The sequence below is a fragment of the Corvus cornix genome, chromosome 2 (assembly GCF_000738735.6).
Source record: "Corvus cornix cornix isolate S_Up_H32 chromosome 2, ASM73873v5, whole genome shotgun sequence".
Lineage (NCBI taxonomy): Eukaryota > Metazoa > Chordata > Aves > Passeriformes > Corvidae > Corvus > Corvus cornix.
Window position 1 is genome coordinate 119,027,302 of NC_046333.1, and position 27,179 is coordinate 119,054,480.

At 45.3% G+C, this 27,179-nt stretch overlaps 1 protein-coding gene and 12 non-coding genes across 13 annotated transcripts in view; 1 reads left to right on the top strand and 12 right to left on the bottom strand.

The window, feature by feature from the left end:
- The first annotated feature begins 2,962 nt into the window (after window positions 1-2,962).
- DNAJC5B (DnaJ heat shock protein family (Hsp40) member C5 beta) overlaps window positions 2,963-27,179 on the top strand; it is a 39,786-nt gene continuing 15,569 nt past the window's right edge. Inside the window, exon 1 of the mRNA XM_010405139.4 lies at window positions 2,963-3,069. Within this exon, the coding sequence (XP_010403441.2) occupies window positions 2,963-3,069 (107 nt within the window). The remainder of the gene's footprint in view (window positions 3,070-27,179) is intronic.
- Window positions 8,541-8,629, bottom strand: TRNAY-GUA. Its single transcript is given in 2 exon segments — window positions 8,541-8,576; window positions 8,593-8,629. It is a non-coding gene; the product is annotated as a tRNA-Tyr (tRNA).
- Window positions 9,331-9,403, bottom strand: TRNAA-AGC. Its single transcript has one exon. It is a non-coding gene; the product is annotated as a tRNA-Ala (tRNA).
- On the bottom strand, window positions 10,483-10,555 carry TRNAA-AGC. Its single transcript has one exon. It is a non-coding gene; the product is annotated as a tRNA-Ala (tRNA).
- On the bottom strand, window positions 10,886-10,974 carry TRNAY-GUA. Its single transcript is given in 2 exon segments — window positions 10,886-10,921; window positions 10,938-10,974. It is a non-coding gene; the product is annotated as a tRNA-Tyr (tRNA).
- On the bottom strand, window positions 12,744-12,816 carry TRNAA-AGC. The gene has a single exon. It is a non-coding gene; the product is annotated as a tRNA-Ala (tRNA).
- On the bottom strand, window positions 13,147-13,235 carry TRNAY-GUA. The gene is given in 2 exon segments: window positions 13,147-13,182; window positions 13,199-13,235. It is a non-coding gene; the product is annotated as a tRNA-Tyr (tRNA).
- TRNAA-AGC lies at window positions 19,603-19,675 on the bottom strand. The gene has a single exon. It is a non-coding gene; the product is annotated as a tRNA-Ala (tRNA).
- Window positions 20,007-20,095, bottom strand: TRNAY-GUA. Its single transcript is given in 2 exon segments — window positions 20,007-20,042; window positions 20,059-20,095. It is a non-coding gene; the product is annotated as a tRNA-Tyr (tRNA).
- On the bottom strand, window positions 20,794-20,866 carry TRNAA-AGC. Its single transcript has one exon. It is a non-coding gene; the product is annotated as a tRNA-Ala (tRNA).
- On the bottom strand, window positions 21,196-21,284 carry TRNAY-GUA. Its single transcript is given in 2 exon segments — window positions 21,196-21,231; window positions 21,248-21,284. It is a non-coding gene; the product is annotated as a tRNA-Tyr (tRNA).
- TRNAA-AGC lies at window positions 23,288-23,360 on the bottom strand. The gene has a single exon. It is a non-coding gene; the product is annotated as a tRNA-Ala (tRNA).
- TRNAA-AGC lies at window positions 26,851-26,923 on the bottom strand. Its single transcript has one exon. It is a non-coding gene; the product is annotated as a tRNA-Ala (tRNA).

A 27,179-nucleotide genomic window follows, 5' to 3' on the forward strand; every position in this document is an offset into this window, starting at 1 on the left:
GTAAGAAATAATTTTGAATAGCTAAACCTTAAAGTAGATTAATCACTAGAAGAATGAACAGGCTAGTGAGTCTAGATTTCCATAGCTGACTAGGTTATAAAAATATTTTATGAGAAAGTACAAATTACAAATTTGTAGTTCTTCAGAATTAAATCCATTATAACTTTAATTTTGGTTTATGCTTCAATGCTGCCCTGTAGCTGATCAGCATTATGCAACAGATTTTTTAACTAATGCTGTATATCTGTGACTTCACATGGTTACTACCATTATCTTGTGCATTGACAGGTTTCATGTGCCTTGCATGATTCCAGTGCCAGGATAGATCCCAGGATTATGTTAAATATGCTCTAGGCATACCATCATGAACTAAAATCATGGTGACTACTGCAGGTGGTAAAGTGATATCTAGATACTCACATGCAATTTTATTTTCTAATTGTTAACTTAAAACCAAAAGTTCAGTACTTTTAATTGAGGGATTATTTACAACACTTGAAAGTAGAAAAGAATTTTTTTTCAGCAGATCACAGGACCCTAAATTGTGAGTTAGCTGATTAGAAAAAGAAAACATCAAAGTAAATGCTATGTGCCAGAATTACTATGTGGATTATGTTTCTCTGTGTACTTACATGGTATTTGATTTTTTTTTTCATACTGAATAATGCCAAAGAACTTAAAAGTGTTACATGGTTGGTTCTGAACTAAAATGTGGCTTAGTAAATAATATATGAATAATGTCATTATAGTGTTTCTAGCTCAGCAATGACAAGGATATAATAAAAGAGAGGGTAGTCTTACCTAACTAAACAGATTTACAGAAATTTTTCTTATGGCTGGGCTTACAGTTCTCTTTTAGACTTTTTCTATGATCACTTTTCAACATTTGGAGAGGGGTGCAACATTCAAAGAAAGCAAGCTGCGGTGCAAGTTCTGTTGTGGCAAGTCTGCCATCAATGAGCTGTAGCTTTCTCTTATGAATCATAGGTATTTTTATCTTGTGGTTTACGTTACAGTTTATATGGAATCCTAGAATGGTTTGAGTTGGAAGGGACCTTAAAGGTCATCTAGTTCCAACCCCTTACCCTAGAGAGGGACACCTTTCATTAGATCAGGTTGCTCAGAGCCTCATCTAGCCTCCAGGGATAGGGCAGCCACAGCTTCTCTGAGCAACCTATTCCAGTGCTTCACCACCCTCACAGTGAAGAATTTCTTCCTAATATCTAATCTAAATTTAGCCTCTTTCAGTTTAATGCCATTGCCACTTGTCCTATTACTACATGTACTTGTGAAAAGTCCCTCTCCAGCTCTCTTATAGGCCCTCTTGAAGTACCAGAAAGCTGGTAGAAGGAGTTTCTGCTGTTTGAGTTTCTTTGTGTCATTGCCTAGCATTATCTAGGCCTGGTTTAAAAATGTTTAGTTCTTCAAATCCAAAAGGATGAGCTGCACACTGTAAGGAGGCAGTCAAACCACTCAATGAAGAATCACTAGTTTGTCTGCTTTTCTTCTGTGATGAAGGGAGGAACAAATGTTAGATCTGAAGTGGACTAAATCTGTCAGTCTGTGCACTGTGTCACTCTTGCACTATATTGTAAGGGTACCATGTTAAATTTATCAGAAGCTCATTAATTCAGTCCAAAGTCTTGTATCTCAAATAAGATAGGACCCTGATAGATGTCAGTATTTCCCATGAAGAATTTTTCAATAAATTTATAATACTGAGGTCAATTCTTGGTGTGTACTCTCACCATGGAGGTCCAGATTCGCTCCACCATCTCGGGGTCATGAGTTGGGAGTCACAGAATCAATCAGGATGGAAAAGATCTCTGACATCATCAAGTCCAATCTATGACTGAACACCACCATGTCAACTAAACCATGGCACAAAGTGCCACATCCAGTCTTTCCTTTAAACACCTCTGGGGATAGTGACTCCACCACCTCCCCAGCAGCCCATTCCAATATCTAATTACCCTTTTTGTGAAGAAATTCTTCCTAATGTCTGACTTAGACCTCCCTTTGTGCACCTTAAGACTGTGTCCTCTTGTCCTGTCACTAGTTGCCTGGGAGGAAAGGCCAACCCCCACTTGGCTACAACCTCCTTTCAGGGAGTTGTAGAGAGTGATAAGGTCACCCTTGAGCCTCCTTTTCTCCAGGGTAAACACCCCACCTCCCTCAGCTGCTCCTCATCAGACTTGTGCTCCAGACCCTTCACCACCTGTTGCTCTTTTCTGAACTTGTTTCAGCACCTCAATGTTCTTCCTGAATTGAATGGCCCAGAACTGGACACAGTACTCGAGCTGCAGTCATCCTGAGTACACCGTAGAGATAATAGGGAGAAAGTGTTTGGCCAGTTGTTCTCTGAGTCTGTTGACAATATAAGGAGTCTAGTTTGATTCAGAGTCAAATTTAGTCGCAGCTTAGGCACCTAAAATTGGTTGGGCTGAACCCTTGTGTTCAGAAAGCAAAAATTCTCCACTTTGTTGCATTGGGTAATACTCTGAGGTACAAAGCTCTTACCCCACTGTAAGAAGTCAGTAACCTCAACAAATAGTGGAATAATTTTCCTACAACTTAGAAAAGACAAATGTAAACAAGCACAAATAAAACCAGGTGGAAATATAATGTTCGGGTAATAATGCCATAGCAAATTTACCTATTCATTTCAGTGACAGCAACATCAAGCCTTTAATATGGTCAGTCCTACCCAACAGAAAAGCTTCTGTTCTTTGGTTTTTGCTTTTCCATTTTCTCATTTTTTCCTAATTGTAAAATATCTTACAGGACAGAGGATAACATAGAGGCGATTTTATTCTAGATTCACTTTCATGTATTTTAACCTTTTGCTGCCTGATTCAAATTTATTAAAATGAACGATAAGAAATACTATCTATAAATACTTACAATGTCTGGTATTTTAAATTATGTTCTACATTAGCAGCTTTGGTAATGCACTGCTATCATGGCTGAACAAAGGCAACGTGCTTTGTCAACGTCAGGTGAAGCATTATATAAAATCCTGGCACTAGAGAAGGGAGCAACACATGATGAGATTAAGAAGTCCTACAGGTATGTAAAATGTGCTTTGCAACAGGTCTAAAAATGCTTATTTGTCGGGCGCGATTGTGATGGTAAAACTTTTTGAGTTACCTGCGCTGTAGACATTCATTGTGACAATGCTTTCTTTTTTTTAATTTGTGAGCCTGAAAAGAATCAGAGATGATGCAATACGAATCTGCTAATTTCATCCCACAAGCAGTCTGTGATTCATCTGAAATGTTTTAATCTAAGTGAATGAGAGGTCAGACTGTTGGGATAAACTAACATGGGGTATTTTAATACTGCACACAGTTCTTGTGTTAGCATCTTTCCTGAAGTATGTTGAAAAGCAAAGCCAATGCTTTAATGATAATTTGAAAACTATAGTAAGAGACATAAGGAGTTCAATCAGTTTATCTTGCCAGAAAAGAAAAAGATTATTTAGAAGAAAAGATAGATTTAGAAGAAAAGAAAAGGATAGATTATTTGATTATAGTGCATAATATCCTTGAAGGGGAAAATTGCTAGGTGTGACATAGTTGTTCACTTTATGAAGGTAGGCATAACCAAAAGCAGTGCTTGGAATCTGAAAATGATTTGAGCTGACAAAGAGGTTTTAACTGTGAGGGTAACCAACTACTGAAAAATACTGGCACAGGAAATGGTAGTTTCTCTATTGAAAAAGAAGAGAGGACGTAAAGACTAGTTTGAGTCAAGTACAAGTTATCAAAATGGTGGTAAATATTTTTTCGTTGAAATGTAACAAGACCTAGAAGTAAGACCAGAAGATTTTATGGATAATTTTGCCCTTAAATTTGTTCAGTTGCTATTGAAAGAGAAAGAAATTTAAATGTCATGTGCGAAGTAGATGTTCTTGACACTGAAATATGTCAGACATGTACTTGCAGGTTTAATAAGTATTGTAAAACTTTTATTACAGCATCAATCTGGGTGTTGTTGGTTGCACTGCATTACCAGGCAAACTTTAACACAGCTCACTTTTCCTATCAAATGTAAGAATATATTTGAACTCAAAAAGGGTTTATGAAATGGATCTACTTGCATCATTGTTTAGTTTGAATTTTGGCAGGACTCTGTCCTCCATGTTTTTGAACAAATTGCATTTCTCCTGTTTTCTGTTCCTAAAGGCGCATGTTCAATGGAGGCAGAAGTAGTGAATGTCCAAACTCTGCATACAATAGAAGGAGAACTGTTGACATCCCATAGTTCTGTTGTCTTGCATAATTATACCACTGGGAAAAAAGCATGCTATGGTATCAAATTCACTTATGACTTGCACCTTCTGTGTCCCTGTAGTATAGCCTGGCTGCAGAAATCATCTTCTGTTGCAGTGGGGAAACTGCAACACGCATATCAAACAACGAGGCCCGTGGAAAGAATATATATATGGACTGATTCTTGATAGATGTTTCAGAGATGTTTATTTCCCCAGCCGCATGGCCGGGGCTCTGCCGAGGAACTGAGGCAATCACGGGACCCGAGGGTCCTTCTGCCCGCGCAGGGAACACAAAACAACCAATGGGAACGAGGCTGAGCAGGGACAGGGAAACCCCGTGTCTGTGCCCTCAGGGCCCCTCTCCCAGGACCACATGGCAGGGGAGGGACCCCAACATTTCACCCGTTTATTTTTAACAAAAAGAGATTTAAAACTGAACATTGGAAACAACTGGATAAACATGAGATAACAAGGACAGTTTCAAAACAAAACAAGCCACCCTCCTGAGTCTTTAAATGTCCAAACAGATTCTCTGGAACATCTTAAGGCTGACAGAAGGGAGACAGGACTCTCTGGGCATGCTTTGTGGGGAAACTGAGGCAGGAGAGGGTTTCTTCCATTTGTACTTGTTGGAACTCTAAACAACACTAGTTAATTTCTTCCCTCCCCCTCTTCATTCCCCACTCGGCATTGGAAAGGGATTTTTGGGGAAACAATTGGTAAAGGCATGGTTTTGTGAGGGAAACCATGGGGTGTAAAACGGATTAGGAATACACTGGGGGTAATAGGATATAGGACAAAAGGGAAAGGTGGGATTAGGAAAGGGAGACTGTAGGGGGGGCTTACAATGGAGATATTGTCTAACATGACTACAATTTTTAGCATATATACTGCCTTTTACAGAAATACCATCAGGCCCAGTGACTTCTGCTGCTTTTAACCCTTTTCTACCTTGTATAATTTTGAACTCCACCACCTCTTCATCTCCCAAGCTTGGGATGCATTTTTCAGGGTTATTCTTTTTAATAGCACTTCTATGAATGAATATGTCTTCCTGGTTGTCACATCTCATTATAAAACCATAATTTTGTTTAACATTATACCATTTTTCTATTCCTAAAACCTTAGTTATGATGATTTTTTCCTTTTTCCGAGTGGCTGCTGTTTTCTGTCTCGCTGAGTTTTTGCTTTCTCTTTCGTTTTCACTCGCTCCCGTGTTGGAATTGCCAGGGCTGCTGGGGCCATTGGGGCTGCTCGTGCCTGCGCGCTCTTCCCGGGGTCGCATTCGGGACCGCGCTGGGCCACGCCGCTCAGCTCCCTGCGCGCCGTCACCTCTGCTCTCAGCTGCGCTGCTGCTGCCTGGGGCCATGCCCACGTCTCGCCGGGCCCCCGAGCGACGACCCCCCGTGCCCTGCTCCAGCACGCGTTTCAGCTAGGTGCGGCTCTGCTCCACCGCCAGCCGCCGCCTGCGCGCCGCCCCTCTCGGTCGGGTGTTCACGGGGCTCGCTCCACCACATGCTGCACAGGGCCTGGCAGACACCGCCGGGTTGTGCCGTTCCCGCAGCGCCTTGCTCCACTGCCAACACTGCAGCTCGCGCTGCTCCACCCACGTGCGGGAACTGCTTCGCTGCTGCTCGGAGAGCACTCGGTCCACGTGGCCTGGGTCACACGGACTCTGAGGCAGGCTTCCCTCCACCAAGACACAGCTGACATTGCTCAACAGTCTCAGTAACCAAATAATATTCAAGATAATATTCTTCCATCGGCATATATTTTGACTCAGAAATTAACTGTGTCCAAACGGTCTTCCAAAAGCCCTTGGTAAGAATTAAATCCCAAGAAACATAGAAAAAGTTCTTAAACAACCATGCCAGGAAGTGTTTCAGTTCCTTTTGAGCTTGAATTAAGCTAAAATTTACAAATCGTTGTTCAAGAATCTTTTCAAGTTTAAGATAAATGTCCATATGCGGCTCTGAGAGCCAAGAGTCTTTCCATGGTTCCTCCATAATTTAGAGATGGAACAGCAAAACAAAAACAAGAAGAGAAATCCAGAGTTTACTCACAAATCAGTCGTTGTCCTTAGGGATCAGGGATCTCTCTGCTCGCATTATCCACCATTTGTTACATTGGGGATTCTGTAACACGTGTATCAAACAACAAGGCCCGTGGAAAAGAAATATATATGGACCAATTCTTGATGGATGTTTCAGAGATGTTTATTTCTCCAGCCACATGGCCGGGGCTCTGCCGAGGAACTGAGGCAATCACGGGACCCAAGGGTCCTTCTGCCCGCGCAGGGAACACAAACCAACCAATGGGGAACGAGGCTGAGCAGGGGCAGGGAAACCCCGTGTCTGTGCCCTCAGGGCCCCTCTCCCAGGGCTCCATGGCAGGGGGAGGACCCCAACAATCTTCTGTATCAAATGTAATGTTTTCCGGTTGCTTTTACATTTAATTTTCTGGAAATCCCCAAAGGAGAAAGTTGTCATGGAAGAATGTAGAACGGAATTAACTTTATTTAATGCTGAGTATGAATATGGATGATTTACACAGTGATCTATGGCAAAACTGACAGTGGTGCTTCCTCCATCTTTATTAGTAATTAGAGAAAAAAAAAAGACTGCTTATAACTATAGTGGAAATGTCAGAGGGATTCACTTTTAATGGAGTAGCTGTAAATATTTGCAAGATAAAATGATGAGTCAGTCTCATAGAATTGCTTTAATTATAATTTAATTTATGCTAATCCAAAAATCTGCTGCTGAAATGGTATTCTTTAGTACAAGGTATAAAACCAGCCATACCTGATTCTGAGCTTCCTGCCATTATTAATTAAGTCACTGTTAATCATACTACCACAGCCCAGGGCAAAATTTGCTTTTTAATAAACATGACAGACATGACTGTGATTTTATTTGGAGTTTGGCACACTCTAATTTATCAGGGAGTAAAGCTAATGGGCTTCTAATCAGCAGAATTTCAAAGGAGATCTGTTTATCTTCAATATAATACAAAAATAATTTTAGAACCTTTTTTTGGCATAATAAATTACACTGTTCTTTGACTTTTGCTTTCCTGTCTGACAGTGAATTAATATGCAGAGAGATACTGGATTTCTTGTTTTCTTCGGAAGTTTCAAAACACCCTGTTTGATAGACTACTTACAAGAAAATCATGGAGTCATCCAGTGGTTTGTGTTGGAAGAGACCTTAAAGATACCTAGTTCCAACCCTCTGCCCTGGGTTCCTCAGACTAGAGCAGGTTGCTCAAAGCCTCATCCAATCTGGCCTTGAACAGTTCCAGGGATAGGTCATCCACAGCTTCTCTGAGCAACCTATTCCATTGCATCACCACCCTCACAGTGAAGAATTTCTTCCTAATAGCTAATCTAAACTTTGCCTCTTTCAATTTACAGCCATTGCCCCTTGTCCTATCACTACACACCCATGTAAAAACCCCTGCTCCAGCTTTCCTGTAGGCCCTCTCTAAGTACTGGAAGGCTCCAATTATGTCACAGTAAAGATTTCTCCTTTCCAGTGTGAATAATCCAAATTATTCTGGCCTTTCCTCTTAGGAAAGGCACTCCATCCTGCTAATTATCATGGTGTCCCTCCTCTGGACTTGCTCCAAAAGGTCAACACCTCTGTGACAGAGTACATTGGTAATTAAGAATTTTATTAGAAAATGTGTACAGTGCTCTTAATGCCATTTAATTACTACCAAGCAAGGAGGGATAATGGCTTACTCATGCCTATGCCAATAGCCTGTGCTACTCCTGATACAGCCTCAGGGTCCACCCAAGGCTCCCCACAGCCACAAGCAACAACGCCTATGGTCCAGGAAAGGGAATGAAAAGCATTGGAGAATGCAGGCATTGGTCCTGCTGCCTCTCACATGCTAAGTGAGCGCTCTACCACGTGAGCTAAAGGCCAACCATACAGCCTCTGCCTGAGTCCTCTCCCCTCCCAGGCACCCAGCCCTGACCCAGGACGCCCTGAAGCAAAGTCTGGGCCTCCCAATGGCCTCACTCTCACACCACCAACTCATCCACTCACATTCCTGCTGGAGGTGATCCCTGATGACTTCAATGCTCAGAATCACCATCCCCTGCCCAAGGGAGTTTTCACTCAAAACTGCTGGGGGAATGGGATTCCCGAAGTCAGACAAGAGTTCATGACCGGGCAGCTGATTATGGGGAACCTCCTGGGCAGGACCAAAAAAAGGCAATGATGCCACAGGGTGTGGGCCAGAGCCAAAAGAGCACTCCTTCGAGCCGGAGTTGAACCAGCGACCTAAGGATGGCCATGCAAGGGAGCCTACAGTCCTCCGCTCTACCAGCTGAGCTATCGAAGGAAGTGTGGGGACATGCCCAGGACCTCGCCCAGCACACACTCAGACAGCACTTTTCCCAAGCCACAGGGCACCATCATGCCTCTATTGCCACATCCTGCTTCAAACAGCCTCAGCTCCAACATCACAGCACCTCACTCAACACTTTAGCCCATCAATCATGCAAAACACAAACAGGAAGACTCCATAAGCTCCTTGGATGTCATCTTTTACAGATGGACTCTCTTCATGTCCACACAGAGTTTATCCATATCTTGCTGCATTTTCCCTTGATTCCCTTTCACAGTGGTGTCTTTTGCTCTCTGCTCAAGCACAAGACAAAATGACAGCCATTCCTCTCTTCTTTAACCTATGCCTAAGCACCACAACAATTCCTCCAAACCTCTCTTTCTGCAAACTGAATGTGCCCAATCTCCTCAGCCCATCCTTTAAGAGAAATCCATCGATTCCTTGAGATTCTTGGTGGCCCTCCACTGAGGTTTTTCCATTTCATTGATGTCTTTTCTGTACTTGGCTTGATACTCTAGAACTGTCAAGCACAGAGGGAGAAGATCAATTCTTCTGTCAAACTGCCTATAGTACTCTTGATATAACCCTGGATGTCATCCTCCTCTGCAAATGCAGGGCACACCACAAATCTCCCCAGAGGTCAGATGGATGCCCACCAAAGGGCCGTGTGTCCAGGTAAAGGGAATGAAAAGCATTGGAGAATGCGGGCATCGATCCCGCTGCCTCTCACATGCTAAGCGAGCGCTCTACCACTTGAGCTAATTCCCCACCCTGCAGCCTCTGCCTGAGGTCCTCTCCCCTCCCAGGCTCCCAGCCCTGCCCCAGGATGCCCTGCACCCAAAGCCTGGGCTGCCCAATGGCCTCACTCTCACACCACCAACTCCATTCCTGCTGGAGGTGACTGCAGAAAACTCCAGGGCTTGGAACCACCATCTGTCACCAAGGGTTCACCAAAAAATGCCTTGGCTGGTCATCTACCCAAAGCTAGACAAGAATTCTTGGTTGGACAGCCCTTTGAAGGGCCCCCTCCTGGGCAGGACCAAAAAAAGGCAGTGGTGCCCCAGGGTGTGGGCCAGAGCCAAAAGGTCACTCCTTCGAGCCGGAGTTGAACCAGCGACCTCAGAACGGCCATGCAAGGGAGCCTACAGTCCTCCGCTCTACCAGCTGAGCTATCAAAGGAAGCATGGGGATGTGCCCAGGGGGACCTCAGCCAGCACACACCCAGACACTACTTCCTGAGCCACTGTGCACCATCATGCCTCTGTTACCACATCCTGCTTCAAACAGCCTCAGCTCCAACATTACGACACCTTCTTCAACCCTTTTGCCTGTCAAATCATGGAAATCCGGCAGACAGAAACACTCCACAAGCTCCCTGGATGATATCTTCTAAAGATGGTGTCTCCTGATTGTCACACTGAGCTTATCTGTATCCTGCTTGCATTCTCTTTGCTTTCACAGTCTTTTGCCTTCTGGTCAAGAATCGGACAAAAATATAGCCATTTCTCTGTAATAACCTGCAAGCCAGAAGGTCATGTATAAGCTCTCAGAACCTCTCTTTATCCAGGATGAACATTCCCATTTTTCTCAGCCCATGCACACAGAGGAACCCGTCCAATCCCTGAGACTCCTGATGCTCCTGATGGAGCAACTGAGGTTGCTCCATCTGTATAGGGCATCTCAAAACTGAGCACACTACTTGAGATATTTGACATCTGTGAAGGAAATTCAGACATAGCAGGTCCTCTGCTAAACTGCCCTTGCTACTCTTGGAACACCCACAACATAAGAAAGGACACAGCCCTGACAAAGGGCCCTGTGTCCAAGCAATGGGCAATGAAAAGCATTGGAGAATGCGGGCATCGATCCCGCTGCCTCTCACATGCTAAGCGAGCGCTCTACCACTTGAGCTAATTCCCCACCCTGCAGCCTCTGCCTGAGGTCCTCTCCCCTCCCAGGCTCCCAGTCCTGCCCCAGGATGCCCTGCACCCAAAGCCTGGGCTGCCCAATGGCCTCACTCTCACACCACCAACTCATCCACTCACATTCCTGCTGAAGGTGACTGCAGACAACTCCAGGGCTTGGAACCATCATCTGTCACCAAGGGTTCACCAAAAAATGCCTTGGCTGGTTACCTCCCACAACTTAGGCAAGAGCTCATGACTGGGCAGCTCATTATGGGGAATCGCCTGGGCAGGACCAAAAAAAGGCAGTGATGCCACAGGGTGTGGGCCAGAGCCAAAAGAGCACTCCTTCGAGCCGGAGTTGAACCAGCGACCTAAGGATGGCCATGCAAGGGAGCCTACAGTCCTCCGCTCTACCAGCTGAGCTATCGAAGGAAGCGTGGGGACATGCCCAGGACCTCGCCCAGCACACACTCAGACAGCACTTTTCCCAAGCCACAGGGCACCATCATGCCTCTATTGCCACATCCTGCTTCAAACAGCCTCAGCTCCAACATCACAGCACCTCACTCAACACTTTAGCCCATCAATCATGCAAAACACAAACAGGAAGGCTCCATAAGCTCCTTGGATGTCATCTTTTACAGATGGACTCTCTTCATGTCCACACAGAGTTTATCCATATCCTGCTGCATTTTCCCTTGATTCCCTTTCACTGTTGTGTCTTTTGCTCTCTGCTCAAGCACAAGACAAGACAAAATGACAGCCATTCCTCTGTTCTTTAACCTACATCTAAGTGCCACAAGGTCATCTGCAAGTCCTCCAAACCTCTCTTTCTGCAATCTGAATGTGCCCACTCTCCTCAACCTATCCTTATAGAGAAATCCACTGATTCCTTGAGATTCTTGGTGGCCTGATGTGGCCTGAGGTTGTTCCATTTCATTGATGTCCTTGTCTGTACTGAGCTTGATATTTGAGAACTGTCAAGCCATCTTGGTTTAAGTCAAGGGGGTAGACACTTTAAAATGAGTTACCTCCCATTTATTTTTAGCCAATCCCCTTCCACCAATAAGTAGAGATGAACACAAGTAGATACAAGTAAAAAATAACAGTTTACCAAAGAAGCAAAATAGCAACAGGCAAGAAAAATAACAGTAATAACCACTAGTTACCAATTTGTTAAATCTTATAGACTCCCTGGGAACAAAGAGAAACAAAAAATGGCGGAGAAAACCCTCCTCCCAAGATGGTGCCCTCCATGAACAATCACATGTGGAGAGACAAAGATGGTGGCAGCTCTCCCCCTTCTTTCAACTACATGTGGACAGAGAGAACTAAAAGAGAGAAAAAACCCCAAAACAACCCAGATACCAAACCTCCACGATCACAAAAACTCCCCCCAAACAACAAGCAACAAAGAACAAGGACAAAACAAAAAGAAAACCTAGAGTCCAAAGCAGACAAACGCCCCTCCTATCTCTCTGGTGGTATCAGCTCTGTCAAAAAATGCACTCCAGCAGCTGGAACTCACACCAGCTGGAACTCGTAGAGAGGCTTCACCTTTTCATGAGGAGGCAGCCAGCAGGGACGACTCAGACTCCATGCCTTCCCACTTCCATTAGGCACTGCTGGCAGGTTGGGGCAACCATGTAGACTGGGGCTGTTCCACTTTCCTTGGCGCGATGCTGTGACTGTAGACTGGTATTTGTGAAATTTGCTTTGAAGCAGTCCAGGACCACGAAATGTGGCTCCTTGGAAACCTGCCTGAAGCAACCCTCTTGGGAAAGAAAACAAAAGAAAACCAAGGGGAGCCTCCACCTATGCTACCTCAAGGCTCTCACTGAGAGAATGAAACAGAAAAGCAAAAGCTAAGAGGTAATAGAGAACTATGCCTGAGAGATCCTGGCTTTTAAGAGACCTGGCAATGCCCCAGCCCTGCAGTTCCATTTCTGGCCACAAGGTTTTCAAGAGACAGTAACAATTTTGGGCACTGATAGATATGGAATACAATAACATTTTGGGTTACCCAGGACATAAGCAAAGAAGGAGAAAACCGATTAATCCATTAAACTGCCCATAGTGCTCTTGATGTCATCCTCCTTTGTAAATCCAGGGCACACCATAGGCCTTGCCACAGCCTCCCTAGAGGTCAGATGGATTCCTGGCCAAGAGCCCTGTGTCCAGGCAAAGGGAATGAAAAGCATTGGAGAATGCGGGCATCGATCCCGCTGCCTCTCACATGCTAAGCGAGCGCTCTACCACTTGAGCTAATTCCCCACCCTGCAGCCTCTGCCTGAGGTCCTCTCCCCTCCCAGGCTCCCAGCCCTGCCCCAGGATGCCCTGCACCCAAAGCCTGGGCTGCCCAATGGCCTCACTCTCACACCACCAACTCATCCACTCACATTCCTACTGAAGGTGACTGCAGACAACTCCAGGGCTTGGAACCACCATCTGTCACCAAGGGTTCACCAAAAAATGCCTTGGCTGGTTACCTCCCACAACTTAGGCAAGAGCTCATGACTGGGCAGCTCATTATGGGGAATCGCCTGGGCAGGACCAAAAAAAGGCAGTGATGCCACAGGGTGTGGGCCAGAGCCAAAAGAGCACTCCTTCGAGCCGGAGTTGAACCAGCGACCTAAGGATGGCCATGCAAGGGAGCCTACAGTCCTCCGCTCTACCAGCTGAGCTATCGAAGGAAGTGTGGGGACATGCCCAGGACCTCGCCCAGCACACACTCAGACAGCACTTTTCCCAAGCCACAGGGCACCATCATGCCTCTATTGCCACATCCTGCTTCAAACAGCCTCAGCTCCAACATCACAGCACCTTGTTCAACCCATCAGTCATGCAAAACACAAACAGATATGTTCCATAAGCTCCTTGGGTGTCATCTTTTACAGATGGATTCTCTTCATGTCCACACAGCTTACCTATATCCTGCTGCATTTTCTGTTGATTCCCTTTCATTCTGCTGTCTTCAGCTCTCTGCTCTAGCATCACATAAAGGACAGCATTTCCTCTACTCTGTAATGTCCTACAAGCATGAAGGTCATATCCAAGCCCTTTGATTCTGTCCTTCAACAGTCTGAACAGTTTCACTGTTCTTGTTCATCCATGTAGAGGAATCCTTCCACTCTGTGAGGTTCTTGGTGGCCCTCCACTGAGATTGCTCCATTTCATTGATGTCCTTTCCTGTGTGCAGGATCACCTGCTCCTAAGCATCCTGATGGCCTTGTTCTGAGGTCACTGCACATGGTCCACGTGTGTCTTCTACACAGAGGCACAAAACTGGGCACTGACATGGCTTTATTTTTCAGGAAGTTAAACATCACACAGCTGATCACTCAACCCCTTCCCCACAGTGGGAGTAAAATTCACAGGGTGAGAAAAATGTGGTTTAATAGGGCAGAAAAGAAATGGAAAGTGAAATTATAATAATAGTAATAACAAAAACAACGACAAAAACAACAATAACTCTAATATTAATAGATCTAAAATATACAAATCAAGTGATGCACAACACAATTGCGTTACACTCAATGAATGATGCCCAGTGAGTTCTTGAGCAGCAGCTCCCAGCCATCTTTCCTCCTAGTTTATATACTGAGCATGACACCATATGGTATGGAATATTCCTTTGGCCAGTTGGGGTCAACTGTCCTGGCTGTGTCTCCTCCCAACCCCTTTTGCCCCCCAGCCTCCTTGCTGGTGGGGTGGTGTGAGAAGATGAAAAGTCCTTGACTTAGGATGAGTACTGCTCAGCAAGAACTAAACCATTAGAGTGTTATCAATATTATTCTCCTCCTAGATCTAAAACACAGCACGGTACCAGCTAGTAGTAAGAAAATTAACTCAATCCCAACTGAAACCAGGTCAATATTTATGCCTTATTCTATACTGTTTATGTCATGCCCAGGTCCCACACTTTCCAGTACATCTTTTCTGGTCTTTTTTATATACATATGCAGACATCATTCCCTTAGCTTACAGACCATCCCTCTAAAATGTCAGTTGAGTTTACTTAGTCCATGACGTTGGACTCCTCTTTAATAGTAGTCCTTCAGGGCAGGAGAGATGATGTATGATGTTGGACTGTTGCATTTTGAAGACAGTTCTGGTTCTATCATTGCTCCACTTATCCTGGTCTAATCAAAATTCATTTCTCATAGATTAATAAATCTAAATTTTTATTGTAATAATTTTGATATGGCATATAGCAACCATAGTAGAGATGCTACACATTATTATATAGCAATTAATATAATACAATTCAAATCATTGCCTCACATAGAATCAAATCTCCTTGAGGCAAAGGCATCATACTTCTCCATCCTTCTGCATTACTCACCAAGTGCACCCAGGTTCTTGATCAAAAGCAGTATCATGGATGTGTTTGCCTTTGCCTGAAGGAGGAATAACCCAGCCTGTCTTTTGCAGCATAATTTCTATGTGCACTACAGGGACTTCTCCCTTTTGTAAAAGTACATCAAAGTTTTGATTGGGCAGGGCCGGTTTGATTAGAAGATCCTCTAGTGTTGACTAAACACCTGACTTCTGCTAAATGTGTATTCCAATGTTGAAATGTCCCAGCACCCATTGCTCTCAGTGTAGTCTTTAACAGTTCATTTGTTCAATTTTCTGGAGGCTGGTGCATGGCAGGGGGTGTGATATACCCATTCAATGCAACGCTGTTTGAGACAAATATCTAAGAGGTTGCTTTGAAATAAGTACCATTGTCTGACTCAGTTCTTTCTGGGGTTCATTGTTACCTCGTTTCTCAAGGCCCAGGACAGTATTCCAGCCAGTGGCATGAGGCACAGAATATGTTTCCAGCCATCTGGTTGTAGGTTCTATCATTGATATTAGTAAAAATTTCTTTAAAGGAAGAGTAGGCAAGCACTGGAACAGGCTGCTCAGGAAAGTGGTTGAGTCACCATCTCTGGAGATATTTAAAAGATAGGTAGGTGTGCCCTTAGGGACATGGTTTGGTGGTGGAATTGGCAGTGCTGGGTTAATGCTTGGATCTGATGATCTTCAAGGTCTTTCTCAACCTAAATGATTCTACAGTTCTGTGATTGTAAGCACCTGGCGCTTGCATTGGCTGATTTGTGGGAATGTGATATCATCAATCTGCCAGACCTCCCCATGTTTATATTTCAGCCATTGTCCTCCATTAGAGAGAGGCTTTAACTGTCTGTCCTGCTTTATTTCAGGCCATGTTTCACATTCTTGGATAATCATGTATAGTGTTCATGATTAAGTCCACCCCTCAATAAGGAGGTGATGTATATGCTGTATTTCTTCCTTAATGGCCTGAGATATCATGGGCCCATTAAGTTATAAGTAATTCACTCTTATGTTAACAGTCCAGATCCACCTGATCCACTTCAATCTTAGCATCCTGACCCATCAGCTGGGATTTTTGATGTTACTCAGTGACTTAACACTTGGGTACGTGACTACATGATGTACTTTTACAACACAGTTCTCTACCCAAGCAGAAATATCTTGCCATAATCCAGCAGTCCAGGAGGGTTTACCTCTGTGCTGCCAGTTGACCTACTTCCATTGCCATGGCCACCCCCACAGAGCATTTGCCACTGTCTATGAGCCTGTATAGAGATAATGTACTGGGCATTTTCCCTCTGAGCACTGTCTAAAGCCAGATGGATAGCTTTCACCTCTGAAAACTGACTATTGTCATTCAGCAGTTTCTGCGATATGTGTGGGACTCCACACAGCAGCCTTACACCTTTGATGTTTTCCCAAAATATCATAGGACTCACCAGGGCATATTGTTTTTCATTTTCTGGTATTTCACTTACAGTGAGGCTTCTTCAGCTCACATCACCTCCTTTTCTGGCAATATTCCAAAATCTTTGCCTTCCAGCCAGTCAATGATAACTTCCAAAATTCCTGGGCCACTGGGCTTTCCTATTCGAGTGCATTGTGTGACCAGTGAGCCCCATTTATTCCACACAGCATCAGTTTCATGATGTGTAGAACAGGCTCTCCCTTTGAATACCCTGCCGAGCACTGGCAGTCAGGGTGCCAAGAGGAGCTGTGCTTCAATACTAATCATGTCTGAAGCAGCTCAAACTCCTTCATATGATGTCAATATTTCTTTTTCAGTTGGAATATAGCGGGCCTTGAATCTTCAGTGTCCCTGACGCCAAAACCCTAAGAGTCAACCTTGAGTCTTCCCTGATGCTTTTTGCCAGTGGCTTCAAGTAGGACCATTCTCCCCAGATGCAGCACATTTTTGACATCTTGTCCTGACCAGAGTGGCCTGAGGGCTATTGTATGTACTATTTGCTTTTCAGTTTGTTCAAAGATTTGTCATTGTTCGGGGCCCAAATGAAACAATTCTTCTTCCAGGTTAGTTGATAGAATGGGCTGTAATTTGGAATAAATAGTCTCCAAAAACCTACAATGCCTAATAAAGCTTGTGTTTTCCTTTTGCTAATTGGTGTAGACCTAGCTGTTATTTTGTTGATCACATTCATTGGGATACAACAACGTCCATTTTGCCATTTTATTCCTAAAAACAGGATCTCCTGTGTAGGTGACTTGACCTTACTTTGATTTATGACAAAACTGACTTTCAGAAGATTTGGACAATTTTCTTCCCATTCTCAAAAACTTTGTCTGCTGTATTTCCCCATATGATGATGTCATCAATGTATTGCAGGTGTTCCCATTCTAGTGCAGTCTGGTTAAGTCCATGGAAAATGCTGGGGCTGTGTTTCCATCTCTAGGGCAGTCGATTCCAGGTGTACTGGACATCCCTCCAAGTGAGAGCAAATTGTGGCCTGCATTCTCTGCTGCCAAAGGGATTGAGAAAAACATGCTAGTGATATTGATTGCGGCAAGCCACTTGTCTGCCTTTGATACAAACTCCCTCCAGTTCAAATTGAAGTTCCAGAAAGGCTGGCATGGCAGCACTCAGCAGCAGCACAGCTTCATTCAAGGCACTATAATCTACTGCTGGTCTCCAGTCTCAATCAGATTTTCACAGTGGCCATATGAAACTGTTACAGGGTGAGGGAGTCCTGCTGATCACTCCAGGGCTTTCCAGCTGACAAATCAGCTTATGCGTGGGAATCGGGGGGCTTGGTTGGTGTGATATGGGGTTCAGGTGGTTACTGCCTCATTTATGAGTTCTTCCTCTTCTTCCACCCCAGTCCACAGCCGCCTCTCTTCCTCCTCTTGTTCTCATAATGGCCCTGCTTTGGAGTAGACTGCCTTGTCCACTTCTTCCTGCTGCTGACCCTTAGAAGAGCCTCCTTCATCCCTTACTAAAGGAGCCGACTTCTGCTTCCAGCATTTCTTCTTGTGAAGATGGTATCAATACAGGTGTGTTCTTTGGTTCAGATGCAGTATCTATTGTTGGGACTTGGGTAGCCAAAGTGCCTGACATTTTGTCATCAGATCCAAAAACCTTCTTGTCCCCTTGAGGGTACTGAATAGTGTTGAACAGAACTTGATAGGCATGGGCCAGGCCCCAGCACGTTGCCGTGATTTGTTTCTCTCTGGAACTGCCAGGGTGACAGCATACTTCTTCCAAATATTTTACTAGTTTTTCAGGATTCTGAACTAGTTCCAGGGTGAAATTCCAAAATATTCGAGGTGCCCACTGTCCTACACATTTGCCTGTACTATCCCACACATCCTTCCACTATAACTGCTCAGGCTCAGGGCAGATACCTGACTGGTATCCTTAGACAGTTAAGTCTAAACAAGGCCTGAAATACAATCAAGAGACACAGCAATAGGAACATGCTGGTTTGAAGATCCTGACTATATTCAGGATTGTCAAGAGCTATTGTAAATACCCCGGAGAAGAAGGGGAAGATGTGGGAAGTGTATGCCCCATAGATTGGCTCTAGGAAAGATAAAGGATGTAATTAGGAATAGTTTCCAGTAGATGGCTCTAGAAGTATGGAGAAGATACCAATACTTGATTACAAATAGACCTTGTGACCATCATATCATATCATATCATGTCATCATATGCCAGTGTTACAAAGTACGACAACATGATAACCTTAGATAACATGATAACCTTAGCCCAGCCCTCAGAGGTGATAAACAGCGCAACAAGAAACATAAAGATCAAGTTAAGATGTTACATAACACAACTCTGAGAACAGCAAACAACTCTGAGAGTAAGTAAATCAACATCAGGATCAGAAACCATTAAACTAATATAATGAATGCTTATAAGAATTTTGTTTTAACATACTCTAGTCAGATTTGTCATTGTCTCAACCTTTCAAGCCCCATGCTGGGCACCTAAAAGGGCTGTTGTGCTGTTTAAATGCCAGCAGGCATTTAAACACTACACAACTGCTCACACAACCCAGCTCCAAGAGGGTTTTTGGAGAGAACTGGGAGAGAAAAGCAAATTTGTGGATTGAGAAAAAATCAGTTCAAAAGGACAGAAAAGGGAGAAATATCAATAATAATAACAGAATTAGATTATACAAAATAAGTGACCCACAACACAACTGCTCAACACCTGCAGAACAATGCCAAGACAGCCAGTTTATAAGCAGTGGCCCCCAGCCATCTTTCTCCCTAGTATATACTGGGCCCTATGTCACGTGGTATGGAATATTCCTTTGGCCAGCTGGGATCACCTGTCCCAGCTGTGTCTCCTCCCAGTTTCTTGTGCTCTCAGTCTCCTTCCTAATGGGATGGTGCAAGAAACTGAAAAGTCCTTGGCTTTACATAAACTCTTCTTACCAACAATTATAACAGCAGTGTGTAACCAACATTATTCACACCTTAAATCCAAAACACAGATATTAGGAAGAAAATTAACTCTATTGTAGCCAAAACCTATATAAACCTATGTATAACAGGTACACTATTCTAAATGGCATCTATTCGCTGAAGAGGAAAGTCAGAGAATGCCTTCCCTCAGTCAAGAGGCCTTGCTACTCTTGGAGAAGTCCTGCATGCTATCCTCTACTGTGTTTCCCAGGTTTGCATACCCTTCAGAGGACGGGGGACCCCCACCAAAGAGCCCCGTGTCCAAGCAATGGGCAATGAAAACATTGGAGAATGCGGGCATCGATCCCGCTGCCTCTCACATGCTAAGCGAGCGCTCTACCACTTGAGCTAATTCCCCACCCTGCAGCCTCTGCCTGAGGTCCTCTCCCCTCCCAGGCTCTCAGCCCTTCCCCAGGATGCCCTGCACCCAAAGCCTGGGCTGCCCAACAGCCTCACTCTCATACCACCAACTCATCCACTCATGTTCCTGCTGGAGGTGACTGCAGACAAGCCAAGTGGTCAGAATCACCTTCCCATGCCCAAGGGTTCACCTAAAAATGCCTTGGCTGGTTATCTCCCACAACTTAGGCAAGAGCTCATGACTGGGCAACTCATTATGGGGAATCGCCTGGGCAGGACTAAAAAAAGGCAGTGATGCCACAGGGTGTGGGCCAGAGCCAAAAGAGCACTCCTTCGAGCCGGAGTTGAACCAGCGACCTAAGGATGGCCATGCAAGGGAGCCTACAGTCCTCCGCTCTACCAGCTGAGCTATCGAAGGAAGCGTGGGGACATGCCCAGGACCTCGCCCAGCACACACTCAGACAGCACTTTTCCCAAGCCACAGGGCACCATCATGCCTCTATTGCCACATCCTGCTTCAAACAGCCTCAGCTCCAACATCACAGCACCTCACTCAACACTTTAGCCCATCAATCATGCAAAACAACAACAGAAAGGCTCCATAAGCTTCTAGGACATAATTTTCTACAGATGGACTCTCTTCATGTCCACACAGAGTTTATCCATATCCTGCTGCATTTTCCCTTGATTCGCTTTCACTGTGCTGTCTTCAGCTCTCTTCTTAAGCACATGACATATATGTAGCCGTTCTACTCTGAAACCTCCTCTAAGTCAAAAGGTCATGTGTAAGCCCCCGGCAACCTCTCTTTCTATAGGCTGAATATATCCACTTTCCTCAGCCCACCCACACAAAGAAATCTTTCCATTCCTTGAGATTCTTGGTTGCCTTACAGAAGTTACTCTATTTCTTTGACTGCATTTCTGCATAGAAGATCTCAAAACCGGACACAGCACTCTATATGACATTTGATGTCTATCAAGCAAAGAGGGAGAAACCCCTGTTAAATTGCCATGCAGACCTGGGTGTCATCCTACTCTTTGCATTCTGGGTATACTGTGAGCACCCACAGACCCTGACAAAGGGCCCTGTGTCCAGGCAAAGGGAATGAAAAGCATTGGAGAATGCGGGCATCGATCCCGCTGCCTCTCACATGCTAAGCGAGCGCTCTACCACTTGAGCTAATCCCCCACCCTGCAGCCACTGCCTGAGGTCCTCTCCTCTCCCAGGCACCCAGCCCTTCCCCAGGATGCCCTGCAGCAAAGTCTGAGCCTCCCGATGACCTCACTGTAATACCACCAACCCACCTACTCATGTTCCTGCTAGAGGTGACTGCAGACAAGCCAAGTGGTCAGAATCACCTTCCCATGCCCAAGGGTTCACCTAAAAATGCCTTGGCCACTTGTCTTCCCAATCTCAGGCAAGAGCTGATGACTGGCAGATCATTATGGGGAGCCTCCTGGGCAGGACCAAAAAGCAGCAGTGCCAGTGCAGGATGTGGGCCAGAGCCAAAAGAGCACTCCTTCGAGCCAGAGTTGAACCAGCAACCTAAGGATGGCCATGCAAGGGAGCCTACAGTCCTCTGCTCTACCAGCTGAGCTATCAAAGGAACCCCATGATTCTGACACCTCAGACATTCATCACACACTCATCCAACCACTCCCTTGTATTTACATAGCTCTGCTCTGCAGGAAATAAGAAAGACTCACCTTATTTCACATTGCTTCTCAAGCCTACAACCCCTGGCCAGGACAGATACAACCATGGTGGCTCATTCAAAGCAATCATCCAGAACAGAAGGCACTATCACCATGGCAAGGCAAGGACAACTGCAAGCAAGGAAGTCACTGCAGAGGTCAGAGTGATGATAATGTCCAGTGACTGACAGGCAGGCCCAGACTGATAAGCCAGGGCTTAGGTCAATGAAGGACATTCATCTGAACAGCAGGTTTGGATCCAAGGTCACTGTGCTGTGATAGTGCTATGGCTGTGGCCATTACTGAGCTAGACACCAGGACTCCTGCTTTTTAACACAGAAAGAGACTGACGGCCCAGAATTGAACATAAAGAGAACTTCTGTGTTGATGGTTGGAGGTGGAAAACCCACATGAGGCCAGTGAGGGCCATTCAGGCCTATTCAGGCACTTGATGCCCAGACAAGATGTAATGGTCACCATGTGAGAGAACCAGCAATCCTCCACTACACCAGCAGATACTGATAGACTGTCAGGGTCCTCTTTCTGCTCTGCCTCCATGATTGTGTTCTCAAAGCAGTCATCTTGAATAAGTCCTCAGGGCATCTCTCTGTCTACCTTCTCCTCCAAGCAGCCCTAAATGAGGGATCTCATCATCTTGTGCAAGACTTCAGCCATTCAGATCATGCCAGCCTCCTAGCATGGAGACTGCACAGCACTCCAGAGCAACATTCTTCTCCTACCTGGCTGACCTGAGGAGGTGTCAGGTCCCTAGAGAGTGGTCCTGGACCATTTGTTCAGGGATCGCCATAAAACCTCAGGTCCCCAGAGGGCAGTACTGGAAACAGCTAACATTCAGCATACCTTTGGGCTAAATTAAGGCAAAATGATTCCAAACGATCAATTAGAAAATTTCATTTATGGCAGCAGCAATTTAAACTTTAAACCTTATTATAAGTTGAATGGCCTATGGCAGCAATGATTTAAACTTTTCTGAACGGCCCATGGGAGCAGCAATTTAAACTTTTAAGAAGAGGAAGAGAAGAAAAAAGAGAACAAGGTAGACATAGAGGAAAAGATCCAGATCACCAGCCAAGGTTCCAGTGCTGCCTCTGGTTCAGTTCCTTAGGATGGTGGTTGCACACCCCATCCATCTCAGTTGCGCTATTTATAAACTAGTCCTCATGCATGCACATTTTGTTATTCTCAAACTTTTCAGAGGGGGGTTAGGGGGCCTTGTGGTTTCAATCCCCTTCACCCCTGTGCACCAGACAAGTGGAATGCTGCCTCATACCTGGTTTTGGAGATAGTTACCCTAGATAAGGAAGCTGGTCCGAGGAAAGTGTTATCTTGCATTGAAAGATGCTCTTTTCTAACTGCGCCCTATATCATTGGCATGGAACAGTCCTTTCCTCTGCTACCAAGGGTTTGAGACATTAACTCTTTTTAGGTTTTCATTCCCTCATAGAAGAGAAAGAAATGGAACCTCTGCTGCTTCAGTTGTGGCCTGTTGCTTTTCTTTCCTCTATCAATCACCACAGTAAAAGGCTAACTATTGAATCAATAACCTCCTGATAGTCATTCTGATAAATGATAAGTGCTTGCTTATCTCCCACACAGCCCTTTCTTCTTCAGGATCTGCACAAGGCCACACTCAATGACTTCTCGTCAAAGGGCAAGTGCACCTGCTTCCAAGTGTCCTGGAGGCCTCATTCTGAGTTCTTGGCACTTGGTCAATGTCTGTCTTATACATGGAGGCTCAAGGATGGGCATGATATTCTGGATCCTTTCCATCATGCTCAGAACAAAGTGAGAGAATCCACTCCTTCAAATTCACAGTGCAGGTTACCATGGACATAGTCCTAGATGCTGTTCTCCTCTTTGCAGCGCAAGTCCAGGTGAGAGGAATGAAAAGCATTGGAGAATGCGGGCATCGATCCCGCTGCCTCTCACATGCTAAGCGAGCGCTCTACCACTTGAGCTAATTCCCCACCCTGCAGCCACTGCCTGAGGTCCTCTCCCCTCCCAGGCTCCCAGCCCTGCCCCAGGATGCCCTGCACACAAAGCCTGAGGCCCCCCTAATCAGCTTCAGTTTCACGATACCACCCACCCACTCACTTTCCTGTTGAAGGTGGCTGCGGACAACTCCAGGGCAGAATCACCATCTGTCACCAAGGGTTCACCCAAAAATGCCTTGGCTCATCATCTTCCCAAGGTCAGACAAGAACTCATGGCTGGGCAGCTCATTATGGGGAGTCCCCCCAGGCAGGACCAAAAAGCAGCAGTGCCAGTGCAGGATTTGGGCCAGAGCCAAAAGAGCACTCCTTCGAGCCAGAGTTGAACCAGTGACCTCAGGACGGCCATGCAAGGGAGCCTACAGTCCTCCGCTCTACCAGCTGAGCTATTGAAGGAAGCGTGGGGACATGCCCAGGACCTCGCCCAGCACACACTCAGACAACCATTGAGCTTTCATACCACCTCACATATACCTGCATGACACTGCCCAGGAGGAAAAAAGAAACACTTGCCTTAGACCCACATTGCCCAGAAAATCTCAAGTCCACAACACCAAACCAGGGCAGACCCAGCCATCGTGGCTCATTCCAGATAAGAGCAGAAGGCACCATCAGGCACTGCAAGCAAGCAAGTCACTGCAGAGGTCAGAATGATGATCATGTCCAGTGATTGCCAGGCAGGTCCAGACTGACAAGAGAGGGTTGAGGTCAAGCCAGAACATCCATCTGCACATCAGCACAAGCATCAAGAGTCTTTGTGGCTGGACATATCCAAACCTATGGGTCTAACTTAGCTAGTGACCAAGACTCTCGTGGTGTAGCATGGAAAGAGAGATTAATGTAAATAGAGCTCCTTGGCCCATGGGTGGAGATCGAGGTCAGTTCAGGGCCTTTCAGATGTATTAGGGCAGGCAGCACTGAGACAGATGTGATGAGTAGCCACAGAAGGGAGCCTACAGCCCTTGACTCCACCAGCAGAGCTATGGAGGGACCCAAACAAGTTCTTCCTCTGTGACAGAGCAGTCAAAGCAATCAGCTTGGATGAGGCCTCAGGACATCTCTTTTCAAATGTCCTACAGCAGTGATGCCATGAAGATTTTTTGCCTTTTCTTTTATACCCCTGTTATACCTTTTTACAACTTCTGTATTTTTAGTGCTTTTTGCCTACATTCTTGGACTTGTTTGTCAAGCTGTGAGACTTAAACATTTTAGAAACTTCGTAGCTAGGTATCAGTGTGCCCCAGACCCCAAGGTCCTCTCCAGAACACATTCTGTTAACTAAGATAGAACCATCCAGGGGAAGGTTCCTTGGGGAGGGGGGCTCACTTGAGCCTCTCATTGGGGAATCTTTGATAGATATGCTAATTAGTAAAACCTATAATGTTATACTCAATCTTTTGGGGCATACTCAGCAGGGTGCATCTTGATGCATATGACCTGGATGTGTGCACCTAAGGATCCTTAAAATAAATACCAAGGTAAAATCCCTTTTCCCCTTCTAACCATGTATGACTCTTGATTTTAAGACCAGGAAAAGGCATCAGCAGCCTGAGCTCAAGGATCACTGCAGCTGACTCAAAGGTTCAGCCATTTATATTACATCAACCTCCCAGCATGGAGACTGCACAGCTCTCCAGGACACCCTTCTTCTCCTGCCTGTCTGACCCGAGGAGGGAAAAAATGGAATCTGTCCTGCTTCAGTTGTGGCCCACTGTGTCTCGTTCCTCTTCCCATCACAACACTAAAAGGCCTAACAGTTGAATCAATAACGTCATGACAGGCATTTGAAAGCTTCTGCTTATCTCACCCAAAGACTGCAGTTTGTGACCATCTGTCTTTCGTATATTACAATAGAATGTTTTGGGTTGAAAAGGACCTTTAAACATCATGTTGTCCATCTTTTCTGCTGTGGGCAAGAGCCTCTTTCACTTGATCAGATAGCTTAAAGGCCCATCCAACCAGACATGAACTTTTGCAGTGTTGGGGTATCTTCAAGTTCTCTGGGCCACTTATTCCAGTGCCTCACCACCATCATCATAAAGAATTTCTTTTTACATAATCTAAATCTACCTTTTTTTAAAAAAAACATTTCTGCTTGTTCTCTCACTATAAGGCCTGCTAAAGTGTTTTTGTCCTTCTTACAAGGCTTCTTTATGAATTGCAAGGCTGCTATTAGGTCTCCCTGGAGCCTTCTCTTCTCCAGGCTGAACAGTCCTACTCTCTCAGTCTGTCTTAACAGGAAAGGTGTTTCATCCCCCAGTCAGTTCTGTGTCCCTATTCTGGACCAGTTCTAACCATGTCTTTCTTATGCTGGGGAACCCATGGCTGGACACAGCACTCCAGGTGTGGTCTCACAAGAGTGTGATAGAGGGACAGAATAACCTCCCTCCACCGCTGGCCACACTACTTCTGATGTAGTCCAGCATATGGTTGACTTTCTGGGCCACAAAGGTACACTACCAGCTTATGTCAAGTTTTTCACCCACCAGCACCTTGAAGTCTTCTTCACACATTTGCTCTCAATCCATTCATCCCTCAGCATGTACTGATACCAGTGATTGCCCTGACCAAGGTGCAGGACCTTGCACTTGGGCTTGTTTAGCTTAATGAAGTTCACATGGACCCACCCCTTGAGCTTTTTTGAGGTCCCTCTGGATGGAATATCTTCCCTCAGGCATATAATTGCACCGTACCCTGTGTCATCTGTAAACTTGCTGAGGGCGCACTCAATCCCACTCGCTATGGCATCATTGATGAAGATATTAAATAATATTAGTCCCAATACTGACCCTTGAGGGACACCACTTGATACTGTGTTCCACTTGAATATTGAGCTGGTGACTACAGTTCTTTGGATGTGGCCATCCAATCCATTCCTTATTCATTGAACAGTCCATCCATGAAAACCCTGTGTCTCCAACTTAGTGACAAGGATGTTGTCTTGGATGATGTCAAAGGCTTTAGCAAAGTCTAGGTAGATGACATCCATAGCTCATTCCTTGTCCACTGATGCAATCAGTCTATTGTAGAAGACCACTAGATTGGTCAGTCATGATTTGTGCTTGGGGAAGCCATGTTGGCTGTCTCTAAACACCTGTCTGTCTTCACATGTCTAGACATATCTCCCAGGAGGATCCGTTCTGTGATCTTAGCAGGGTGACTCTCACTGCTTGGGCGTTCCAGAGTCATTCTTTTACTGTACTTAAAAATTAGTTTGATATTTTGCTCTTCTCAATAATAGAGAACTTCACTTCAGGAGGCGTAAAGCTGGGCAAGGATATTGGTCTAATTCCAAGTAAATAGGAAGATTCAAATACCCCAGTCTACAGCCCTTGCTGCTCCTGGTACAGCCCCAGTTGCTGTAGTTATCGGTGCAGCCAGCTACAAATAGCTCCTAATAACACTGATGGGCAGAGGGACCCCTGACAAAGGGCCCTGTGTCCAAGCAATGGGCAATGAAAAGTGTTGGAGAATGCGGGCATCGATCCCGCTGCCTCTCACATGCTAAGCGAGCGCTCTACCACTTGAGCTAATTCCCCACCCTGCAGCCTCTGCCTGAGGTCCTCTCCCCTCCCAGGCTCTCAGCCCTTCCCCAGGATGCCCTGCACCCAAAGCCTGGGCTGCCCAACAGCCTCACTCTCATACCACCAACTCATCCACTCATGTTCCTGCTGGAGGTGACTGCAGACAAGCCAAGTGGTCAGAATCACCTTCCCATGCCCAAGGGTTCACCTAAAAATGCCTTGGCTGGTTATCTCCCACAACTTAGGCAAGAGCTCATGATTGGGCAACTCA